The following is a 25,847-nucleotide window of genomic DNA, read 5'->3' as shown; positions in this document are numbered from 1 at the left end:
TGAACTCTCTCTTGTGGTACAGAGACCTTAGCTTGGGCTTCTGAGTATTCCTCATGCCAAGTCTATTTCCCAGTACACAGCAGGCACTGCAATGAATGTTGAATTGTACATTAAATTTAATTGTACGCTCTCAGAAAACAAGAATAAAATACTAAAGTAGATAATCCAATCTGGCAGCTGTTTGTCTCAGTTTTACTTTAAATATCAGGCAAAAGTGGGGGTGTAGAGAACAGGAGGATTGTATATTTAATTATAGAAAACTTATTTTGCTTTAATTAGTTTACAATGTTTGAGAAAATACAACTATTGTTTTCCTTTTTTTAATAACTGAGAAGCCCAAACAAAAAGGGTTTTACTAAAATTTTCTCATATATAATACAATACGTCTCTAAATGTGTATTGTTTACCCAAGATAAAATAAAATGAAATCTTTCTAGGTATAGTCATTCTTGTGCTGAACAAGCTACTATTCTTATCCTGGTACCATATGGATATGTTCAAATGACGTAGGCAATAAAAATGGATTATCTTACGTTTGTGAAGAGGTAATTCATTTTCTCATAGTTATCACAATATCAGATATCATTTGCATTTCAAATATATACATACATGTCGACTTCCATGAATCAGTTTTATAAACTTTTAAGTCAAATATTCTAAGTGAAGAAATAAATCTATAACACCACTTAGAAATGAGTGTAGAGGTGTTAATCATATAGAGCTATAGTTAAGTTTGTATTGTCAGACAATAAAAACCAGAGAGTTTGCTTGAAATAAACACTTGTAGACTCTGTCTCCTCATGCCAGTAATGAGCTAAATAATCAATAATGAGAACTTAAATCTACAGGTAACGAGGACAGCTCAGGAATCAGCCTTCCGAATTTTCAGGTTTCAGAACAAGAATTCTGATAGCTAAAAATTAAATGTTGGAAGACCTTCAACCTTTTGTAATGAGGAAAAGGTAGCTTCTGGGAAGCCAGCAGCACAGGAATACAGAAGGAGAGCCAAAGAAGAGAATACACTCAAGAAAGTTCTTCTGATTAGTTGATGACATTCATAAAATAGTAGTTATTTTGGCCCGAGGCCAAGACTTGATAGCGAAATCACAACCAATAAAAAGAAGTCTTGGGGGGAAGGACAACAATGATATAGCTCAGTAGAACAGTGTTTGGAATTGTGACAGTATTTACGCTCACAATGTGAGAGAGAGCCTGTAATAAAAGGCAGAGGCCAGAACCCTTTGTGAGGTGACGGAAGTTGGATGCAGTGTCCCATACCTCAAATCTGAGACCAGCTCTGGTGCGTGCATTAAGGAACCAAGCAGGTAACGACAGGAAATAAAAGCCAATCATCATCTTGGTATATGCCAATGAAACTGCACGCACTTGGAATACAGACGATAATAATTAGTATAATTATGCATTATCTTATACAGTAATTATTATGACAAAGTAACTATAGTTAACATTTATTAAACGATTTTGTGCTAAACAATTTAACTATATAATCTTATTTAATCTTCATAACACACCATGACGTATGTATTAACTACTCATTTTAGAGATGAGACTAAAAACTCAGTGAGGTTAAGTTACTTATCTAAAATCCCACTGCTAGAAAGAAGCAGAACTAAGACTCCAAACCAAGATTATTTGATTCCAAAATCTAGACTGCTTCCTCACCAGTGGGGATAGACATTTGTCATAAGTCAGATCCAGATGAGTCCAAAGGGGAAAAATCCAGCTAGAGATAAAGAAAGTTCAGAGAACTTGTGAATCTGCAAAGTTTCTGGCAAGAAAAAAACAGCACATCCAAGCAGGGTAACTGGAAAAAAGTTTAAGGAAGAGACTATTGACAAAGGTCTGACTGGGTTAAGGAGAATGGAAAAGGGATGTGAGAAGCATCTGAAGCTAAGAGGTGAGGAGGCAAGGGCAAGGAATGGCGACCGAGATCCCAAAGAGCCAGAGCTGCATCTGGTAGGAGAGGCTCCTGAAGAACGATCTTTGCAGAGGAATGTTGCCACTGCTAACACACACTCTGACCTCACTCTCCTATGCCCCTATTTCCTGCCAGTGCCTCCCATTCACTGAACCCAACCAGAAGCCAGAAGTCAAGGAAGCCTGTTAATAAATCCATAAATGTCATCTTCCAGGGATCAGTGTGGACAAGGGTGGAAGGAGGACCTAGGGGCAAATGGAGATTATCCAGCACACCTAATAGGAATTCAGAAGAGTAAGATTGACTTAGAAAACTGAGAAAAGCAGTTCATTTGGTAAACCTGAGATAAAGTACCTTTCTGAGACTATTCATCTTCTCTTCTCCAAGGTAACAGTCCCAAGTCAGGAGAAAAGTTTCTGTCATATACTGTAAATGTTTAAAACTCTTACTTGGAAACTCTTTTCCACTCGCCAACCACGTGTCCTTTCTTCCTAGTCAGTGTCTATATTTCACATTCTACCTCTCTCACCGCAAAAGAGTTAGGCAAAGTGCAGGTTAAGAGATGGCAGTTTTCAGGGAGTTTAGTTCTCCAGGCAAATTGGGGTTTCCAGGCAATAGGATCTTAGAAAGTACAACTGTCATCCACACCACCGGTTTCTGTTTGGTTTGAACCATAAACACTTTTTAACTTCCATATACATTCCAAGCACAGAGCTGGGCTCTAGGGAGATGGACACATTAGACAAAGTTTCTGTCTTCACTGCACACTTAGAACACGACGTGAACAAATATGCGGAATATAGCCATATAGTAGTTCTCAAAAAACTTTGATCAAGATACATAGTCAGAAATATAGTTTGACAGCAATCCCACATACAAAAATACAACATGAATGTGTATTTATGCATATATGGACACATATATATTACTTCATTGGAAACAATACTGAATTTAACTTCTTGTGATGTACCATGATATATCCTATTCTATTCCATTCCATTCCATAAAATGCTGATCAAGACCCAATAAAGTGATTTCACGCCTCACTAAAAGCATATACTAAACAGTGTTCTAAGTCTAATCCTCACACCATTCCCAGGAGGTAGGTACTAATATTATCCCCATCTTAACGATGAGGAAACAGGAATAAAGAGGTTAAGTAATTTACCTGAGGTTTTACAGCGAGTAAATGGCAGAGCTGGGATTACAAAGAGCAGCAGTCTCGCTCCAGAGCTTTATGGAGAAAAAGGAAAAGAGAGGCCAGATGTTACAGTTGCCACAACTTGAGGTAGAACTGAAAGATCCTCACTACTGATTATACGCCAGGAGTGAGGAAAGCGAATCGTGCGGTGAGACCAGGGCCGGGGCTCCCTCACCCACTCAGCGAATGTCCGTTCCAGGTGGAGCCACGCCCCTGGAGAGGGAAGACAAGCTGTGGAGCAGACTCTGGAGGAAAGGTTATTACTGAAAGTCTGCTGTGAGGATGCAAATACTCTGCGGGACTTGGAACATGGCAGCATTGAATTAACGTATTCTTTGTCTCCTTCAGTATATTGGCCAAGTCAGATGAATGGGAATTCTTGAAGGGTCTTTGAAAATTTATTTCAGAATATTAACTTCAATTTCATCTATAAAGATGCAACTTAATTTTACCTTGAAATAAAAACTACCTTAATCTTTTAGAATCCCATTAAAATGGGAAACCAGGGACCATTAAAGTAGAGTTCCTAATAGGATGATCAGGAAAAGAAAATCTTCAAGGCCTAACAACCATCAGCTTTCACATAGAGTTGCAATCCGTAGCCTTTTAACTGGTCTCACTGAATCCTTTCCAATTTTACCCTCCTCCAACCCATTCTTCATACGGTGGGCAAAATAATCTGTTAAAAAGGCAAATATGATCATGTCAGTTCCCTGTTTCAAACAATTTGTTGCCTTCCCTTTGCTCTTAAGATAAAGTCCACTATACTTAACAAGGTTCTGTCTTAGCTCTCTAGCCACTCCTCCTCCTCGCTCTCTCACCCCTTCACACTGCTCGTTTACAGTCCCTTCAGTATGACCTTCTCTTTCCTGCTGAAGATCTCTGAACATTCTGTTCTTACTACTCCAAATGCTCTCTCACTCCATCATCCCTCCCTTTTTATCTAGCTAACAGTCACTGGACTTTCAGGTCTTGAACTCACATACTCGGGTAGTCTTTCCAGATGTTCTAGATTAGAACATATTGTACTGTTCTTAGCTCTAATTGTAACTGCAACTGAATAAGATATTCTGAAGTTATCTGTTTACTATCTATCTACCACTCACATCTTAAGCTTTGTGAGCGGGACGGCCTACCACTGGAACTGTAAGACCGCCTGAAAACTACTTAGTAAAATACATGTGTTCTCAAGCCTTGAAACTAAACGCTGAGTAAACCAGAGAGTCAAGTACTTTCACCTCCCCAAACCCCTTCGTCTTGCAAGGCTGTTATCGCTTGGACACAGGTTATATTTAACAGTATTCAGTGGGACGAAATACAATATCCCGTTTTAGTAATATTTGTATTATCAAAAATAGTGAAAAGGTGACAGACCATCATCAATAGTTCAAAATAGTTTAGTTAATTTTTCCAAGTTATCTTTTTTCAAGCTTGTTTATATTCATAAAAATTCTTTCATTTTGACAGTGCATAGCAGAACTGACCTCCCATGGTTAGTAAGATTAACAACAGCTGTGTCTCATTTCTAATGCTGGCATTCTAAATTTTAGGTAGCTAGGGCTGTTTAAGACAGTGTATTCCTTTGTACGACTCTTACACTGGCCCTGGAGACAAAACGCCTGGCTTTGAGTCCTGGCTCTGCTCCGAATCTGACTGACTTGCCCCCAGTAGACGACTGAAGTGTGGTGGAAAGAACACGGGCAGTGAGCCTGAAGCCATGAGGCCAACACGTGCCTTTGCCCTGGCTTCCTGTGTGAATTTCACCAAAAATAAGAAATGGAGCTTAAAAGGAAGAGAAGATAAATGGTAAACTTCAAGTGCTAGGGAACAGACCATACCACTTAGAACTGATCATATTATAGGGATAAATATACTTGTAACTCTCCAATTTAATGACCATGGAGCAAACTTAAAATAGAAAAGATGGAGGCCAGTTATTGATACCTATTTAGTCATCTCTGAAAACAAACAAAATGATGGAAGTTCCAATAGTATCAATAACTAAAAATGTCCCTTAAAGATGTGGCAGAATACAGGCAAAATCTCTCCTCTTACCAAAGGTAAGACTGGACTCTGATTCAAGACAGTGGAGCCAGTTTAAGAGTTTAAAATGGTTTAGAGTTTAGAGGTTAGCCAGTCTGAAAGGTTTAGAATGTTCCATTTATACCCACTGCCTCAGAGACGCAAGAGAGGACCTAAAGGAAACATTTAAACTGTGTAGACAGGAACACTCTGAGGCTACTGGGGCCATTTTACTTTGCCACCTCGTCATATCCAGCCACCAATACCTTTATTATTACACCCACTTAGGGATTACAATTCATATAATGCAATAACACTTAGGGCAGAAATAGATAGGTGCTATCAAAAGGTGCCCTGGGTACGAAGAATCTCTCTAGAATAGAAAGCCTGGAAGAGTCACAGAAGTAATACATTATGGGAGTAGTAGCTTTTATGAATTGCATTCTCCAGTAAGAACAAGAAAATGGAACTCTCCTCCTATTGGTAGATCCTAGAAAAGGACTCCCAAATGCTAAATTTTTTGCAATAGGAGACTATGTACCTCAAGTAATTTTCTAACTTAAAATCTGAAGTGAAGATTCCAGCCCCAAATGACTGAACAATAAGCAGGTGAAAGGAGAATCTATCCAAATAGTAAAAACTACACATGTAAAGACACAACCAAGATGGGGCCTATGAACAGATCCTGGAAGAGAGAAGAGGGAGAACTCTGTACTCAAGAAAGATACAGAGCAAATGCATATTTCTGAAAAAGATTTACTACAAAAACAGAAAAGTTTAGAATGCACATACTTTGGACTCCATAAATTTCAAGAAAGGTCTGTTGACTATGTAATAAAACACAAAAATGAGACGACAGAACAAAAGAAAATGAGAAGGAACTGGCGGAAAAGAACAGGTCAACAAATTAAATAAGGTTACAAGGAAAGCTAACTTAAAATAGCTGAATTAAAACTTGAATAAGAGGCTACAGTAAAACCAGAGTTGACACTGTAGAGAGCCAAATCTCTAACACATGGAGCAACCTTGAAGAGATTTCCCAGAATCCTGAGGCAAAGTGAAAGTAGCAGAAAACAGTAAGAGAGGAAATGAAGGACATGCGGAACAGGTAATGACTGCAACCAACAAATAATAAGTTAGAGCTAGAACGTAGAAAAAAGAATGGGGGCAAACTAACACAGAAACTCCTTTGTAGGGAAAAGACCTGATCCACTGGCCAAAACCGTCCAAAGAGTACATGGAAAACTAATGAGAAGAGACCAATTATCAATAGTTCTTAGTGAAATTAATGAATATCAATAATGCTCAAATAAATATATCTAGTAAGCATCTAGCCTGGTTATGGGAGGAAGGAGTGAGAAAGAGATTACCTAAGAAAGGAGAAAATAAACTGGGTTGACCCCAGACTTCTCCACAACAGTACATGCCAGAGAAAAAAGAGTAATACCTGAAAATTCCCAAAATGCTATACTAAATCAAGTTGTTGCCCATGTAAAAAAGCATGAGTAGCACAGTCTCAGATAGACAAAGGCAGAGATGTTTCCCTTTTGCATATTTATAACAAACTACTTAAGGATGTAACTGAGGGGCCGGCCCCGTGGCCGAGTGGTTAAGTTCCCTCGCTCTGCTTCTGCAGCCCAGGGTTTCACTGGTTCAGATCCTGGGCACGGGACATGGCACCACTCATCAGGCCACGCTGAGGTGGCATCCCACATGCCACAACTAGAAAGACCCATAACTAAAATATACAACTATATACTGGGGGATTTGGGGAGAAAAAGCAGAAAGAAAAGAAAAAAAAAAAAGATTGGCAACAGTTGTTGGCTCAGGTACCAATCTTTAAAAAAAAAAAGATGTAATCCATTGACTGAGACATGAGCCGACACGAGGAACTCAAAGTGGAACTCGTAGTATTGTAAAAAGGCTAGTGAGGTGCATTAAAATGAATTAAATGGATTTAAGTATAAGTTATTTTAGATAGGACTGCCAAACAATGCAAATGCTAACTAATAATTACATAATAGTAGATATTACTATCTAAAGTCCAAGACAATATTTTAAAAGTGAAGAAGTAGAGTGGGAAAGGAAAGGAAAATAAAAATGAAAGTATTAATTTCTCACCTTACACAGGGTGATTAGTCAGTAAATATCATTTCATTTTGCATACTTAACAATAAAAAATCTTTAAGTTAAAATACTTTTAATCTTAAAAAATACTAACATCAGCCAGTAGTAAATTAAAAAAGATATCATCAACATCACTAAAAAAAGGAAAAACTGAATATATATACGTATACTAATGAAAGAAATTTTAACAGCCAAAGAAAACTTCAATAAAACACAAAAATAGAAAATATAAAACAAGATGAAATAGAAAGAGCAGGCGTATCCTGATTTAATTACCCCCTTACAGAAAACATACTCAGATTTGTTTACACCAAGTACATCTGGTATTTGTTGTTTACAGGAAGTGCATCTAAAATAATATAGCATGGACAGACTTAAAATAACACTAATATGCACATGGATAAGACTATATTAGAATTAGAATTCTAATAAATTTTAATTACATAAAGAAAATACTCTACAACCAGTGAAACTATTGTTTAAGATAATTTAATGAAATATGAATGTACTGATAACGAATAAGTAGAATCAAATTTTGTAAAGTATATATGTATGCATATACATATATAACCAAAATGATTAGAAGGAAACATACCAAACTGTTAATATTGGTGGTGGGATTATGAATTATTTTAATTTCCTTCTCAGTGCTTTTCTGTATTTTATCATTTTAATTACGAAAAAATATTAATGAGAAACAAAATACTGTGATAAATGGAAAGACTCATCATGCTTCTGGATTCTGATGCAGATTAATAAAGATGTCAATTCTTCCTAAATTAAGTATGTATTTAATAGTTGAACAAAATGGTTTTTTAAACTTGACCAAGATATTCTAACATTTTAGAAGGATAAAAAGCAACAATACCCAAGAAAGTTCAAACAAGAAACAGTACATACAATATAACGAAATACTAACAATTAAAAAGAAATCATTACCACTGATTAAGCTGGTGGAATTTTAAGTGAATTTAATTTTTTCTTTATATTTTTCTGTATACTATAAATTTGCCCTAATGAGCATATCTACTTTTATAAACTGTGAAAATAACAGCTTATCACGTTTTTATAATCTACTTAAAATTACAATCAAATGATGAAATCAATTATGATTTTTATTTTTTTCTTTTTCCATGTCTATATTCTCTAAACTCAGTATATGGAACACATAGTACTCCCAAATTCAGAAAAAACATTGTTTTAAAAAGACTGTCTTCCAATATCCATCTTCAACTGTGGTAAAAGTCAGCCAACAGCCCACTGCTCCAATTTAAATGTGTTTCCTCATGCACAATCTTCAGAGGCAATGGGGAAAGTTTCAGTTTTCAAACAACAGGTGATCTGACATGTCATCTTTTCTGAAAGCTAAAATGGGTTAGCCTAAAATTCAGCCTACCTACGAATTGCTTAGTTTTCTGTGAAAACGTTAGTTTCTATTTTTGACTTAGTTTTGACAGAATAAAGAACATGGGATTTTTCAGGAGGAGCATAAGCTCTCCTAACACAAATAAAATCAAGAAAGAATTTACTATATTTCTTCAAAAGATGTCCATATTGACGTGACAATATGTTTCCTTTACGGTGCATTTAACATGTATAATTACATATGCATTTTTAAGAAGATAATCAATCTATCTAATTTGTCCATCCTTCCAAACAACTATCCATCCACCCATCCATTATCCTGAGAATAATCCCTAGCCCAAATTGGTGTTTTTCTTTCTTGTGTATATTTTTATACTATAACTACATATGCAGGTATTCATAAATAATATATAGTATTGCTTGGCATTTTCTACTTTACATCCATATGGAGAGATGTGATCATACAATCTCCGGGTCTGTTTTCTTTAACAACTGTTTTCCCTTCTTTCACACCTCCCTCCACCACTAATTCCTTCTTTCTCAAATTCTCCATGATAATATACACAAACAACGCAACCACAAAGCCTGTAATATACAAGCCTAAGGATATGTTGCCTTAGATACTGATTCTTTTCTTTAGCTGGGATAGGTTCTAAGCAAGTTATGTATTTTTTTTTTAATATTAAAAGATGCTCATTGGGGGCTGGCCCAGTGGTGTAGTGTTTAAGTTCATGGGCTCTGCTACTGTGGCCCAGGGTTCGCAGGTTCAGATCCTGGGTGCAGACCTAAATACCGCTCATCAAGCCATGCTGGGGTGGCATCCCACATACAAAAGAGAGGAAGATTGGCACAGATGACAATCTGTGGCTCATTGACAATCTTCTGAAGCAAAAACAGGAAGATTGGCAACAGATGTTAGATTTAGGCCAATCTTCCTCACCAAAAAAAAAAAAAAAAAAAGACGTCCACGAAAAATGGATGAGTATCCTTTTCCCCATATCTTCACTTTCAAAATTGTTATGTCTTTCCAGTCTAATAAGTGTAAAGTATTATACCATTATTACTTTAATTTCATTTCCCTCATCACTGCTACTGATGTGAAGCATCTTTTCAAACCTTAGTCTTCTCTGAATGACCCTTCTACATCCTTTGCCCATTTTTCAAGTTGGACTTTGTTGTCATCAATTTTGAAAGAACTCTTCCTATATGATAAATATTGATGGAGTTCTGGACATGCTATCTCAGAATACGGCACCTTGGCATATTTAACATTTTAAACTGAAGGAACTGGAGAAAGAGCACACGCAGGAAGAACTTTCTGACTTTCCCCTGAACCGGTCATAAGGCCCTCATCTGAGAGAGGCATGCCCTATACCCAGAGGAAAGAAGCCACCTTATCTCTGAAGATGAAGGGATGAGAGGAATGGGAAGGCATGGGCCTGGCTAAGCTTTCCCCAGTGTCCTACGCTTACCTCATACCCTTTGCCCGTTCTTATTTTTCCATAACTTTCCATTCTTCATCAAACCTAATACAAAAGTTCTCAGGTCTAACCAAGTCTTTGGGTCTTCCTTCCCTTATGAAAGCTGTTGTGTCACATAAAACTTATATTAAATAAATTATCATGCTTTTTTCTTGTTAATCTGTCTTTTGTTGCAGGGCTTCCAGCTGAAAACTCAGAAGGGTAGAGGAAGAAGCTATTTTTCCTCCCCTACAGCATCAAGCCTTTTCCTATCCTCTATATTATTAATATTTCTAAGCTACACTGCAGATGACAAAGATTTAAGAAAACAAAAAGTTCGTACTATGTCATTAAACCACATCCTCATACTTTCCATAGAAGAAAGTATCCTGGGGTCAGATGGATTTCAGGGACTCTATCAACCCGGTGAGCTTGCAAACAGAAATCGAGGTCTATGTATCGCCACTTTTATCAGGAGAATTAGTCACATTGATGGATTTGCAAAGAGTCTGGGACCTGAGAGAGGCTGAGAAAGACTGTTCTAGCTCAGTCATCCGACTTCCGCCGTGGTGTGCAGTGACACTCCCCCAGGGAAGCGCCTCTGCTGCTTCGGCACAGAGACCTTTTCATGGTTGGACAGCTACGACCAGCAAAAACTCTGGTTTATAGCAAGTCCAAATTTACCGCTGAGATTCTCATCCATTTTCTTGATTCCAGTCTCCGGAACACGAGAGAATACAACGATTCCCCAATCCTGAAAACAGCCCTTTACATACTTGCAGACAGTCATCTTAGCTCCAAGATATTTTTCTTGTTCAGACTGATGTCTTTTAAACAACATAGCATACAGATGTAACTCATTCAAAACTTTTCTCCAAAGGAAGATGATTTCACCAGTCATGAAGATAATATTTTATATTTTTAAAAAGTTCTACAGCAAAAGCTCACTAATTCTGACAGGGATAGATTACTCTAGATTGACTTATGAATTTCAAAAGATTTCAGAGAAAACAATTGCATTATGTTGATGTATGTGACCTCATGAATTCTGCAGAATTCTCACGTACTTACTCCACCAAACTCTTGGAAACTGTAATTCATACAATTCTTTAAAATTTATTTTTTAAACTACGGATTGTCAACATATTATTCTTGAATGGATTTCAACACATCCTCAAATTTTAGCTAAAAGTCATTTTTGTATTTATTCTTATGAATTCAAAAAGGATAAATGCAGTAATATCATTATTTTAAGTGGTACTAAAACACTATTTACATTAATTCTTTTGGGGAAAAAATACTTTGTGAAGTATAACATCACACCGAGGAGAAGAAATTCCAAGATGGTAAACTAAACTCTGTAAAACTCAGCACCAAATTAAAGAATTATACAAGAGCATTACTTACGGATATAATTCAGAAAGCTGTTCAGCTAGTGCATAAGCTGTCGGGTCTCTGTCTAAGGCATACAGAGTAATATCCGACTCCTCCTGTAGAATGGCTCTTGTGTGTCCTCCCGAACCAAATGTCATATCTAGAAAAATCTAGCCAACACAGAAAAAGAAACAATGCAGAAAAAGAAAATTACTACTTAGTATGAACAAAAACTTCTAGAAGCACATAATGATTTTCAGAGCTGATGGCAAATAGAAAAACAATTACAATTGTTTTGCCTAGAATTCAATTTGTTACACATGAGATCTGGATCAGGTATGAGTGATCAGTCCAAAAGAACTGGTCAGAGTATCAGTAAAATGATAATCTCTGGCACAGGCTGATCAATTCAAGACAAATTTACATTTCTCTCCATAAGGTCAAACTGGCAGCAGTATTGTGTTGCTAGCTTTTTAATGCTTTCCAGCACCTGGCTGGTAATGATATTTCCAACAATTTCTCATCCTTTGGAGATAGCTTATAATTAGTGTGGCTCACTTTATCTCAACTTCTCTCAATGCTTTATATTAAACATAAAGATATTCAAGAATACAGGGGAGGGAATACATCTTACAATAAATAGTCACAGGACAAATCTTTAAAAATCTAACATGGAAAATTGACAAATTAGCAAATCTGACCTGGAAAAAGCTCAAGGATTAAGTCAAACACCTGGGGTAAATTCTAGTTTTGCCACGAAGTAGCTATTTATCTTTGGGAAAGTCACTTAAAATTCCAGTGTCTTTAGATTTATCCAGGGTTTAAAAAGAAAAAGAAGGTCCAGAAGAAAAGAAGTTTTGACCAATATCTACCAAACTGGTAGGGCAACATATAATTTCTCCTCTAAGCCAAGACACTTTTGAGAGTGGAAAGATTTGCCAGTAATAATTTTGCCAAGACAACAGGATACAGCATACAGGAGTGCACATCTTTAAATGCTTGGATCATTCTAGACACACAACAAAGGTAATTGGACATGAATCTACTTGGCTATTTTAGTTGGCCACACTACAAAGAAAATAGTCAGGTCACAGTTGGGCAAGAAACCAGACTTGGACCATAAGAAACATATGGTGAACAAGTTAATTGACTGGCTGATTTGGAAGTCAAGACGCTCTCAGCACATCCCCTCAAAGTTATGCTCTTAGATTAATGTGCCCTTTCAATAAGCTTCACTGGTATTAGGAAAATAAAGACAGTTATTCCAATAATATTGACTAGTATGACAAATAACATATTATAAGCCAAACTATTAAAAATATTTAAACATAGAACTTTTAAAAAGTTCATCTGTGCATTGAACGAGAAGGGAAATTCCTGTGATGGACTGGAACATTCCCTGCCCTGAAAGCTACAACTGATTTCAGGGAGAGTGGTCAGAAACAAGGCACAGATACGCTTTGATTTTTTGCTACCAGCTACCATGCTGAGTCCTGTCCTCTGATCAAGTCCTCAGAAAAGTCAGCCTGCTATTCAAGGAATCATATAGAGGAAATCTCCTGATCAAACTGAGAAGAGCAGGGAGGTAAAACATAACAGAGATGTAAATGTTGTAAAAATGTACAAGCACTGCTTTTGAACGTAAACGTGTTAGTGTCACTTAACCTCGCACCTATTGCTGTCAGCACAAAAGGCCTGCCTACACCTATTTTTCACCATTTTAAACAGCAACTTTAAAACAAACCCTTAAAGTCTTTTTAATCTGTGGATGGTTGTTAGGAGTAAATACTTAGATCTCAACATTGAATAATTTCCCTTCCCAGCCTGTAACCTTATTTGACGCATTGATGTGTAGGTAAGAATCTTCCACCATACCTTACCTCAGTTTGAAAATCACAATGGGTTTAGCATAATTTAAACAAAGAACTCTTCCCAGGCAAAACTATGAACCACTTTCCTGTTATACCCAATATCAAGTCCTGCTATAACCCTGGAATTAAACTAAGAGTATATCAAATAAAATAATTTGCATATCATTACCTTATCCCAAGCCATGAAAGTCCCAATCAATATTTAAAAAGAAAAATTCTCATCATTAAAAATATTCTGGAAAATGTGAGTGAGATGATGATTATAATTTACATGATTATTTTTTAATATATCATGATTATGCCCTTGGAGATGTACTGACAATCAAGGAAGTTTCCATAGGAAAAAGAAGAATCTATTATTACCAGTCAAGTGTAACACAAAGCAAAACGTGGGAGACGAATGGGATTTATGAAATGAGAAGTGAAACCCACCATATGTCCTGGGTTAATAAGTAATTGATTGGAGCTATCGGCTTTCATCTTTAAAATTCTAATATACATTCCTCATCAAATATAATAGTGACATTTGGGCCTCGTGAGTCACCCAGCACTACAATTGAAAAGAGAGCCAATTAGTTTTTGCCTTCTCCTGGGTCATTAAATTGACATAGACCGTATTTTTTAATTTGTACAAGTTGATAATAAGGAGACTAGACAATATTTTTGCTTAACAAATAACACAAAGACAAATAAATCTGAATGTTTTCAAATAATCCTTCCACAGGCCTCATTCATATATCTATTCAAATGGATATCTTATGCTCCAAACATAGATGGAACTCCTTCTGAAATGACCTGATATGATTTTTTCACCTATACACATAAGACTACACTAAGCTACTAAGCGGCAAGTGCAGGAACTGAATACAGGTGTATGTGGCTCTGCCCCTGTGTTCTCTGGCACGTCACTCGGCCTCTGCATTAAGTCAGTGATGCCTATATTTGCACACTGCTCCACGGTTTACTGAGCACTCATGTTTTCCTACTCGGTCTAACAAAAGCTATGTAAGGGAGTATGCACACGTGGCATTATCCCCATTTTTACAAATAGAAAACTCAGGTGCAGAGAGAGAGTTTGGCTTAATTAAGATCATATTACTAGTAAGTGAGGGAAGAACTCCAAACCACGCCTCACCAACTCTAAATTCTGTGTTCTTTCTGAAAGAGAGAAGAGAGGGAGGGAGAGAAAGAAAGTGAAAAAAAAAGGGGGATGGCATAAGAAAGAATCATGGCAGGGATGGCTTTACAAGAATGACACGAGAAAAGTTCAGTTTTTTATAGATCACTCCTTCCCACTGGAATGCGGGCTCTTGGAAAACACGTCTGTCTTTATCTTTGTGCTGCAGGGCAACTCCTCAGATTCGTGTGCTTCTCTCTTTCTCTCTCTTCCCCTTCTCCTCTTTCTAACAGATGCCTAGGTATTTAGAGCTTTAGAATGCACATTCCTTGAGGATTTTCACATGGCATAAAGGAAAAACTTTCTATATTTCCCATCTTTTGAAGACAAACACTTTTAGTAACAAAAAAAAAAAGCTCAGAAAGATAGAATGCTAGTTATCCTAAATAGGTAGTGTCTTTAAGGAAAAGAGAGAGAGACTTCTCTGAAATTGAGTAGAAGAGAGATGGAAAAGATGGACAAATTCCAGGAAGGTGCAGGATCAGTGAAGTGACTGACAGGTGATAAGATCCCAGAGCAGCTGGCTGGATGATGAACTGAGGGATTCCCAGTCGTGGGGTTCCCAGTGCTCCCAGAGATCGCCATGCCCCTCAGGGCACAGAAGCAGCAGAACCTTTGGTCCTAGAGGGTCTCCACAGGCTAGAACAAAAGGCATCTCAGGGTAAACTAAGTACGGCGTGAGGTGAGTAAAAAGATGCAGGCCTCCGCACACCTCTGGACAGATTGACGGTTTCTCAGCACAGGGAGATTGAGGCTTAGAATCAAAATGAAGGCAATTTAAAGAAAAAAAAAACTAGCATTTGAGGGAGAGGATTTATAACTACAATTCTCCAACTTTGTCTCCAATTTAATGTGGTAGCATCAGTGCACAGTAGCAGGTGTTTCGTAAATACAGTATTTAGTGACGAGATATGAAAAAGGAGCTCAGCCTCCCCAGGCACCTGTGATGAAGACGGGAACACTCATTTGTGCATATGAATTCAGAAATACTCTTCAAGATATAAGACTCATTGCTATAGGACCACATATGATAATCACAGATGTCCAACTTTTAGGAGTCACTTAACATCAATGTATTCCCAATATTACTAATTGATTCACTAATGAACAGAACTTTTTCCAAACATTAATAATCTGTAATTAACAATATTATGTAACTCTACAGCACCATGATTTTATTTGCTGATCAGTTTCCTTTACATTTGAAATGAGAAAATGAACATTTCTTACTTTAGGTTAGCTCTTTTAATCAAATAAGACATTTTTATTGATGAAATAAATGACATTTTATCCCCATGATCTTCTAAACATCACATAAATTATAAGGTTCTACCTTTCAGCGTGATGAGTCACACGTGAACACTGAGCTACAGCTATAGATCTGCATGGACGGGGTGCAGATGCAGAATTCCTGTGCTCAGAGAGACAAAACAGACTATTCCACCACCTCATTTTACTTATGAGGAGACCAAGGCCCCAAGAGGATAGCTGGTAGCTGGTTGAAGGCAACGCCAATACTAAAACCCAGATCCTGTACTCTTCCCACTTCATTTCATAACACAGTGTGATTATATAATCACACTGAAATACAATCATTCTTTGAAAAAGTATTTTTTTCTTAATATGAAGATAAATATATCAGGGAACTTTGCACCTTAAGCCTCCAACACAGTTAAAAACAATCACTGTGCTAGCATTCTAATTCTTTTAAAGACTTTATGAAGATAAAACTGATGAACTAAATTCCAAAGACAACTATTTTGTATTTGTGACCCGGCATAAATGTTCACTCATTATGTGTAACAGCAACTGGTGAAGGTTGCCTTTTTGATCGGGTACTGTTTTCAAATTAATCTTGAAATTAAAAATAAAAAATTAAAACACTTGAAATCATAGACTCATGGGTGGTTAGAGCTAGAATGACCCATAGAAATAATCCAAGTTTAACTCGATTACTATACCCCACTCCATCTTTCCGGAGTGAACCTAGCACTACACTTCTACACCTCCCAAATGTGATATTCTGTAAGACTCAAACAAGGCTGCTCTCTGAAGGGAGACTGACAGAAATCAAGAGACTTGCCCAAGACCATTCTGCATAGGCTGGATCATTAAGTGATTTCTTTGTCCAACCCAATAGTTCTCATCATTGCAATTTTCATACTGGAACAATACTGTTGAAATTGGACATGAAAACATTTTTAGCCATGAACAGCACGAGGGCATATCTTCCAATTTCATTTTCCTAATGTTGATTAGTCATTTCCAATCTGTGCAAGATTTTTAATAGTAAGTTCTCATCTGAATTTGGAAACAATATGGCCTGATTTCACTTTAAAATTTCTTCCTATGAATATTTTCTTTTCTGGCAATTACTAATTTTGAATTTTTAGAATAAAAGTGATTTTGAAAGAATTTTAGTTAAACTTCACCTATTTGTGACTAGTTTCATTTTGAAATACTGAAATGTCTCAGGCATATACTTAACTTTCTGAGTTTTTTTTTTTTCAGGAGGTAATTAAATTAAAATGTATGACATTTATTAGTAATCTGTATATTTCCTGAACATTCAGTACAGATAAGGCTACAGGAGGTAACACAAAGATACTGAGTTACGGGCCTTTTGTAAGGCCCATATGGAAGGGGAATTTAGAAATGTATACACATTTGGTGAAGGAATTTAGAAATGTATACAAATAACTATTAGTAAAAAGAAATCCACAATAGAAGAAAGACATACATAACATTTTACAAGGTATAAAAAAACAGTTATTTTAATTGGTAGTGAGATGGACAAAATTGGAGTAGGTTACAATTCAGCTGGGCCTTGAAAGCTGCACAGGACTCAAGAGCTCACTCTTTCTTCTCATCCTCCCATATTCTCCAAATCCAATTAGTTACCAAGACCTCCTGAACGTACCACATAAACATGTCTTAAATCTGTCCACTCCCATTTTTAATTCAGGTCCTCATAGAACTTTGCTTTACTATTGCAGTAGGCTCACAACTCACACCCATGCCTCTAATCTCACTTCTAACTCTTCTTGCTACACTGTTAACAGGATATCCTTTCTAAAACAAAATCGTAGCATGTGATGTTCCTACTTAAACCCCCTCATAGGCATTCCAAAGCTATCTGATAGAGTCCAAACTTCTAGGCATAATGGATAAAATTATTCATATTCTGGCCTCTGCATTTCTTTTCAACATCATTTCTCACTGCTCTCAGACATGAATTTGACAACGTATTCTCTAGCCATACAGAAGTACACACAATTATCAAACATGCCAAGCTGTCTCATGCCTTCTTTCTCTTTTTACCTTGTTCCATCTCTCTCAAATTTTATTCTCAAACAATTATGAGTTCCATCTCTCTCAAACTTTATTCTCAAACAATTATGAGAATCGTAATATGTCCATAGCTCTATTCTAAGAGTTGGAAATACAACAGTAGGCCAAAATAGACATGGCTCCTGCTCTTATATAGTTTCCAGCACAGAGGTCTTAATATCTTTAATATACTGTTCTTTCTTTCTAAAATATACCTCTAGGAGATGCCCTAAACATTTGTACCCCCAATGCCAAACAATGTACGACATACAGAATATAATCAATAAATATCTTTTGAATAAATAAAAACAGAGAAGTAAATCTTAGCAAAGGCATAGACATAAGAAATAATATGTCACGTATAGGGAGAGCAAGTTTGACTAGAATCCAGGATTTACTAAAAGAAGAGGGTAGAAAGGAGAAAAGGGAAACAGAAATCAACAACTTTCATGTATGTGCCAGATCCTCTGTTATTTGTTATGATATGTTCCCTGTCTTAATCCTCACAGTAGCCCTGTGAGGTAGACAGACCAGGAAATACTGCTGGAAAGGCAGTGTGAAGTGAAATTGCAGAAGTCCTTCAAAGCCAGGGTCAGTAATTTACATCATATGTGCTAGATAATGAACAGATTGGAGGACTTCTTTTTTTTAAGTACAAAAAGCATTTTTTAACTGACAACAGTATTAGATGGATGGTAGGGTGTGAGAGCACAGTGGTGACCTGGTGTGGAACACCCAGGGGAGAGGATACAAGAGTCTGGACTGGCAACAGGATGGGGAGTAATAACAACAATAAGGATGCACAGTACGCGTATTAAATGCTCATTTTATGACAAACACAGAGCTAAACATTTTATCCGCGTTAGTCATTCATTTTATCATACGCATAAACACAAACATTCACAGATTTCAAAAACAATTCTGTCTCCTGAACATGTACCACTAACTACTTTGCCGTTTTATAGAGGGAAAATAGACTAATTCAATGTGCTGAGGAGAGAAGTGAGAGGAATCAAAAATGATCACAAAGTATACCATTTGGGCAACTAAGAGGAGAATAGACACCATTGATTATACATTTATTATACGCCAGAACTCACTATGCCACACACTTGGTCTAACTTAATCCTTACAACAGCCTATATGGTAGATAAAATAATCTCATTTTGTAGATGACTATATTGGAGCCATTTACTTATGAAAACATGAATTGGGTACAATTAGAGATAGAGGCAGAAATAAGATAAGCAATTCTTTTCCCTTCCTTCCATACTGCTCCTCCATTCCCCACCACCTCCCAGTGAGTGTTCGAAAGGCCAAGGGACTTCTGACTCCAGAAGAAAGAAAAAGGCAAGTATGAGAAGATACAGGCAGCTTGATAGGGAGATAAGGGAGGTTTAAGAATTTCATATGGGAATGGAATAACTCTTTGTAGTAAACTTGAAACAGTGAAGTGAGAGGCACTGTTGAGCAGAGATTTTGAAGAGAATAATAATAATAAAAACATCTGAAATCTTGGGGTTGGCCTGGTGGCGTAGTGGTTAAGTTCATGCGCTCTGCTCCAGTGGCCCCAGGTTTGCATGTTCGGATCCTGGGCATGGACCTACAAACCACTCATTAAGCCATGCTGTGCCAGCGTCCCACAAACAAAATAGAGCAAGACTGGCACAGATGTTAGCTCAGGGACAATCTTCCTAAAAAAGAAAAAAACATTGAAATCCACAAATGTAATACAGCCAATTACAATAGCATTAATCCAAAGTGAGAATAAGAAGTTTGGTTTCTGAAAATTTTTAAAGAACATTAAGTTCCAATTATATTTTTAAAAGCTCATCCTAATCAAAAACATTGATACATGTAAAAAAAAAACTCTAAGAGAAATTAATTTTGTTATATTATTCAGCCTTTAGGAATATTGTGCCCCTAACACAGAACACCTGGCACACATTTACCAAAGGCAACAGAGGGGAGCCCCTCTGATGTAATTAGTGAGGCAAACGTTAAGAGTGATGAGCTAGTTATTTGGACATGATATGATAATGATATGATGATATGACACATGATATGATGGACATTCTGACTAAAAAAATCACTAGAGAGTTCCCTGCAGTATAATGTCACTGAAATGTTTATAATTGCTAAGGCAAGCTATCGTTCTACCATTGTGTGCTGAATCACTCAAGACTATCACTGACTTCTCTCAGTCTTTACTTATCTTTTCTGTCTAATCTGTTGACAGGTAGACAGTTATCACACTGATGCATTTGTAGACCTGAAATAAATTAGAACATAGAACTGAGAACATAGAAGGCCACCAACTTTATAGTCAGCTAAGATTCTGAACAAACATTTTTGCTACCAAACCCCTTGATTTATGATTGTCTTGTTAAGCCCTGTTGAATATCTGTCTGCTACATGCTTATTTTGTTTTATTGGCAACTATTACACGGGCTTATGTAAAAGGAAAAAAACCTCAGAAGAATATAAAACTTATACCACAAACAAAACAATCAATGCATTGCAATAAATTTATCTCTTTTCCCATTTTATAACAAATATTGGTGTTACTATGATGACTCATACTGCCTAAATCTGCAAACATTTCACCTTGTAGCTTAAATTCCACCCTATTCACAAAAGAAATCTTTACTTGTCATAACAAAACATTTTTTCTTTACTTTATAAAGTATGTTCTTCAATTATATTAAATTAAAGAATTGGAGTAGCATTCATCCTTCGTGGTGATGAGTAGCTTCTACTCTTATCTGTAACATGGGACAAATTTCAATCTTAAGTCCCAGCCGTGTACAATAGACTGCCACTTGATCTGCTCGCAGACACAACGGTCAAATTAACACAAATAGCCAAAAATAATATGGCATGGGTGGTCTCAAAAAGCTTAATTTCACAGAAGTCTCTGGCCGAGACAATGCTGATTTGTCAGCATCTTTTTAATAAGAAAAATAGTTTTTATATACACCATCAGTTCATGTAACATATTCTGGACATATCTTCCCACGAACATTACATAACTGAGAATGCTAGACAAGTATTTTCTTTTAAGAATTATTAAAGATATTAAACATATAGATTGTTTATACTATTTGGCAAAATAATGTGAAAATAATGTAATACCGAGCTCTTTAATCAATGTGTTCAGCAAATGCTCTTTTCAGATTTTTTTGTGGGGGGAGCACAAGTCATTTTACTGATGGCAGTTTCAATATGGTTCTAACATTAAATTCTTACCAGCATTAAAATAAAACCAATGATGGTACGATATTCTATTACTTGGCCTCCAAATAACATTAATTTTACATAAATCAAAGCAGATCAACATATATAAGTACTGGTGTCCAATCCACTGCGTACATATGTGTGTATGTGTACACGTATGCAGGCACACATGTAGGCACATGCATGTATGTATACAAGGGCAGGTGAGTGAGAACTGCCATATTCTTTAACTTGTTTAAACCTATGATTCAAGTTTGGACCAGTTCCAGACTCAGAATAGGGCACACTACAACATCATCAAATCCTTGTGTGGAAAAGATGTCAGAAAGCAAAATTTAAGGAGAATGAGTTTCATAGGGAAAATAAGAAAGCGTCTTTAAAATAATTCAAAATAATTAGAAGAAGCAGGTTGAATAGAATAGCTAAGTACTTTTAGAACAAAATGCTTTTGTGACTTTCAAGTATTATGTGAACTGAAAAACAAGATATAAATGAAGCAGCAGGGTGTAAAATAAAGAAACTAAAAGTCAAAATATCTGGTTTCTGGTCCAGAATCTATTATTTAATTGCCACAAAAGTGAGGCAAGTTATTTAACTTTTCTGCAATTTCCTCATGTGTAAATGCAGATAAACACACTACCCTAGTCTGCATTGCTGGGTTCCTGGGATACGCAAATAAGCCACTATGTATGAAGGAGATTTGAAAATGGTATAGTGCTACCTAAATAGTATTATTAATAAAATGTATTTTAATTAAGAAAAGAATTCTTCACAAAAGGCCTAAATTCCATAATAATTTATACTAAATACAAAGGTAATTTAGTGTAGAAAAAATGTTTCATGGCTTCTGAATTTGAAGAAACACTAAGAGAACTTTCAGTTCGCAGACGGTCTTTAAAAGGAGCCCCTCAGGAGCCGGCCACGTGGCCGAGTGGCTAAGTTCGTGCCTCCGCATTGGTGGTCCATGGTTTCGCCTGTTCGGAATCTGGACGGCACTGCTCATCAGGCCACGCTGAGGCGGCGTCCCACATGCCACAACCAGAGGCACCCACAACTAGAATGTACAACTACGTACTGGGGGGCTTTGGGGAGAAGAAGGAAAAAGAGAAAAGATTGGGATCAGATATTAGCGCAGGTGCCAATCTTTAAGAGGACATAAAAAAGAAGCCGCAATAACGTAACATTTCTAGAGGGAGAAATTTCAAAGAATTTTAAATGTGATAAAAATCACCAATAATATACCTGAAATAAGACAATTTCATAATTAGTCTGACTTTGCTATATGTCTTGAAACTAAGAAAACATCTTTGAATTATCTTTTAATTCAGCCTAAATGGAAAAAAAATACAGCTTAGTAGATGATCTTTTATTTTATTTTTTTTGAGGAAGATTAGCCCTGAGCTAACATCTGTTGCCAATCCTCCTCTTTTTACTGAGGAAGACTGGCCCTGAGCTAAAGTCTGTGCCCATCTTCCTCTACTTTATATGTGGGATGCCTACCACAGCATGGCTTGCCAAGCGGTGCCATGTCCGCACCCAGGATCCGAACCAGTGAACCCAAGGCCGCCAAAGCATAATATTATTAATAAATATTATTATTTTCTTTTTCAGAGAGTAATACCTTTAAAGATTTTTATTATTGCCCTTTAAAATTTTATCACACTACTTATCATATTTTGGGGCGTGTAAAAAACTCTATGTAGGAAAAATAAATTGGACAGAGGCACTAATTTAATTGTATTCATATTCTGACATATTACTAGGAACAAAGTATCCAAAATTTCTCAGTTTTTAATCTACCGGGAAGTCTATATTCAACTTTCAAAGCAACCAGTTGACTCAAAGGAAGCAAACTTCATACTAAAATCATTCAGCTAATTATCTTAACAGTAAAGTAAAAATTGTGCACTTATTGTAGAAACCCTGTGTGGAGAATACAGATTTTTGAAGATATATGGAGATACAAGAAATGTAAAATATACTCTTAGTTTCCTAGTTTCCTAATGGGTATTCAGTCTACTTGGAGAAGCCAAACACATAGCTATGAAATGATTAAATAACAAGAAAGAAAATTCCAGACATACCAAATGCCATTATATAATTACATGGCAGTGTTAACAAAAAGTAAACTATGTTTTATGGAAGCAAATAATACTCTGTGCAGTCACGGTTTGAAAAGTTTCCTTCATCGAAGAAGACGGCCCCAAGTGAAACCTGGATTATAACTAGCTAAGTATAACAGAGAAAAAAATGTGTCCCAGGGCACTGGAAAAAAAAACAAAGACAAAGGAACATTATTCCTGACTCATTAATTGATTTAATTGTGTGGAATGCAAGATTTGTAATAAGAAAGGGAACAGCCCAGGTTGAATGTTAGGTTATTTAACCTTTCTGAATCTGCTCACGTAGTTATAAAATGGAGTCAAAAATACTGACCTTATAGTGTTATAAGGAGATTAAATGAATTTATGTGTATAAAGTGCTTAGACTACTCCCTGGCACAAAGTGAGTGTTCAGAAAAAAATAATACCTACTACTGCCACGGACAAGATGCAGGAGATGAGCTAAGAGCCCTTGAAGTGAGAGGACTTGCGCTGGGGCAACGACAGATAGGGGAAGGAAGGGTCCACAGAGAGAATGACAGAAAGAATGCTTCCACAAACAAGCACGCATAAGAATGAAAGCTTATTTTAGACTTAGACAAAAAAGTTGGAAGAAATGTCAAAAGTGCCACAAAACTTTCAAACCTATTTGCATGAGAGAATGATGATAGCACTGACCAAAAAAATGGTCTGACCAGAGGAGATACTCTTTTTCAGAGAATCACCATCATCCTCTCAAAATCTGAAACATCAGTTTGTAAGCATTTCTCTTTAGTACTAATGACCATTTTTAATTTATCAATATAGTTATACATCTAAATCAATGACAAGAACAGGTTTTATGTTTTAATTAAAGATCACTAGCAGAGAATGGGTCATATTATAGATGGACCCTTTTATTATTACTCATAATAACAGAAAGGATTCATTAGATTCACGCTATACACCAAGCAAAGGGTTACTTTACATAACAACTCTATGAGGTAGATGCTATTATTACTTTCATTTTACGTAGAGAAGTAACTCGCCTAAGGTGGCATGGTTAATAAATTACAGAGCCATTTGAACCCATGCACTCTATCCTGAGTCTACACTCTTAACAAAACCTCCTATAGTTTGCTATAATTTGTTTTTGAGTACCACAAATATCAGGTCATGTCACTTTTCTGCTCAAAACTTTCTGGTGGCTTCCCATTTCACAAGGCCCTTCAAATTTTGCCGGGCACATATCCTCCAACTTGTCTGATTTTATCTTCCACTCCTCTACTCCTGGATCACTCTATTCCAATCACCAGAGACTTCTTGCTGTTGCTCAAACACACTCCTGTCACAAAGCCTTTGCCCTTAGCGTCCCATCTGCCTACCCCATGGCAGCCTGGATACTCAAGGATGGAGCACTTGCTCTGTCTTCTCTTTTAAGTCTTTGCTTAAAGACAATCTTCTTAGTAAGGCTGTCCCTGATAAAATTATACTAACAGTAATCCTGTTCTCACCACCAGCACTAACGAGTATTGTACACGACTCCCTACACCCGCTTCCTTGCTGGACTTCTTCTCCGCAGCACTGAATCTAATCTACCATAATCTCCCCTAGCTCCTTGTCTTTGATGATGTCTACTGTGTGTGTCCCATCACTAGAAGACAGTTCTGAGATGGTAGTGCACTTTTGTGTCTCTAATACCTGGAACAGCACCTGTCACATAGAGCTGAATCCACATTTGTTGAATGTATACCTGAGTAAATGAATACAAATACATTGGTAACTGGACAAACTTTGTTTTCAAAAGAATAAAGGAAAAAAGGGAATAGGAATTAAACATTTATTAGACATCTAAGGTGTGCCAGGAGGTCTACTAGGTGTTTAGCACACATTAATTCACTAAATACTCATCTGATTCTCCTGTGAGGTGGATATTATTCGCCCTGTTTTATAGAACAGGCAACAGACTCTGAGGTTAAGCAGCTTTCCCCTAAACAAACTGCAGTGAGTAATGAAGCCAAGGTGCAAAGGCTGGCCTTTTTGATTCTGAGGGTCCATGAGCTTCCTTGATTTATCACCCTGCCTCCTATATTGTAGGTAATAGCTAGGATTTACACACCTCATCTAGCAAGAAGCTTTACAAATAGAAAGCCTCGTCATATTCATGTGGAGGGGTGCAATTACAGGTAACTTTTCAAATAAACAGTATGTGATGATTAGTTTTATGTGTCAACTTGGCTAGGCTATAGTACCCAGTTATTTAATCAAACACTAATCTAGGTGTTGCTGTGAAGACATTTTGTAGATATTATTAACATCTAAAATCATTTGACCTTATGTAAGTAAGGTTGCCCTCCATAAAGTGGGTGTGGTCTCATCCAAGTAGTTGAAAGGTTTTAAGAGGAAAAACTAAGCTTTCTTGGAAGAAGAGGAAACACTTCTTCAAGACTACAGCATCGACCCCTGCATGAGATTCCAGCCTGCCAGCCTGCCCTCCAGATTTCAGACTTGCCAGCCCCCACAGAGGTATGAGCCAATTCCTTAAAATAAACCTCTTACTACATATGTATATATCCTATTGATTGTGTTTTTCTGGAGAACCTGACTGCTACAAGTACTGCCCACATCTCTGAAACAATCAGGACAAATAGAAGCTCCAGATG

At 36.8% G+C, this 25,847-nt stretch overlaps 1 protein-coding gene across 12 annotated transcripts in view; it reads right to left on the bottom strand.

Annotated features, from left to right (window-relative positions):
- Nucleotides 1–25,847, bottom strand: part of METTL15 (methyltransferase 15, mitochondrial 12S rRNA N4-cytidine) — a 189,471-nt gene that overhangs the window by 88,644 nt on the left and 74,980 nt on the right. For 8 of the 12 annotated variants that reach the window (XM_008522928.2, XM_070624591.1, XM_070624593.1 and 5 more), the window contains one exon: nt 11,522–11,658. In XM_008522928.2, coding sequence (XP_008521150.1) covers nt 11,522–11,658 — 137 coding nt within the window. Of the gene's footprint in view, nt 1–11,521; nt 11,659–13,791; nt 13,910–25,847 lie in introns of all 12 variants that reach the window. The other 4 variants (XM_070624597.1, XM_070624596.1, XM_070624595.1 and 1 more) reach the window with 1 other exon arrangement.

The sequence above is a fragment of the Equus przewalskii genome, chromosome 6 (genome assembly GCF_037783145.1).
Source record: "Equus przewalskii isolate Varuska chromosome 6, EquPr2, whole genome shotgun sequence".
Lineage (NCBI taxonomy): Eukaryota > Metazoa > Chordata > Mammalia > Perissodactyla > Equidae > Equus > Equus przewalskii.
This window is presented reverse-complemented; position numbering and strand designations above follow the sequence as displayed.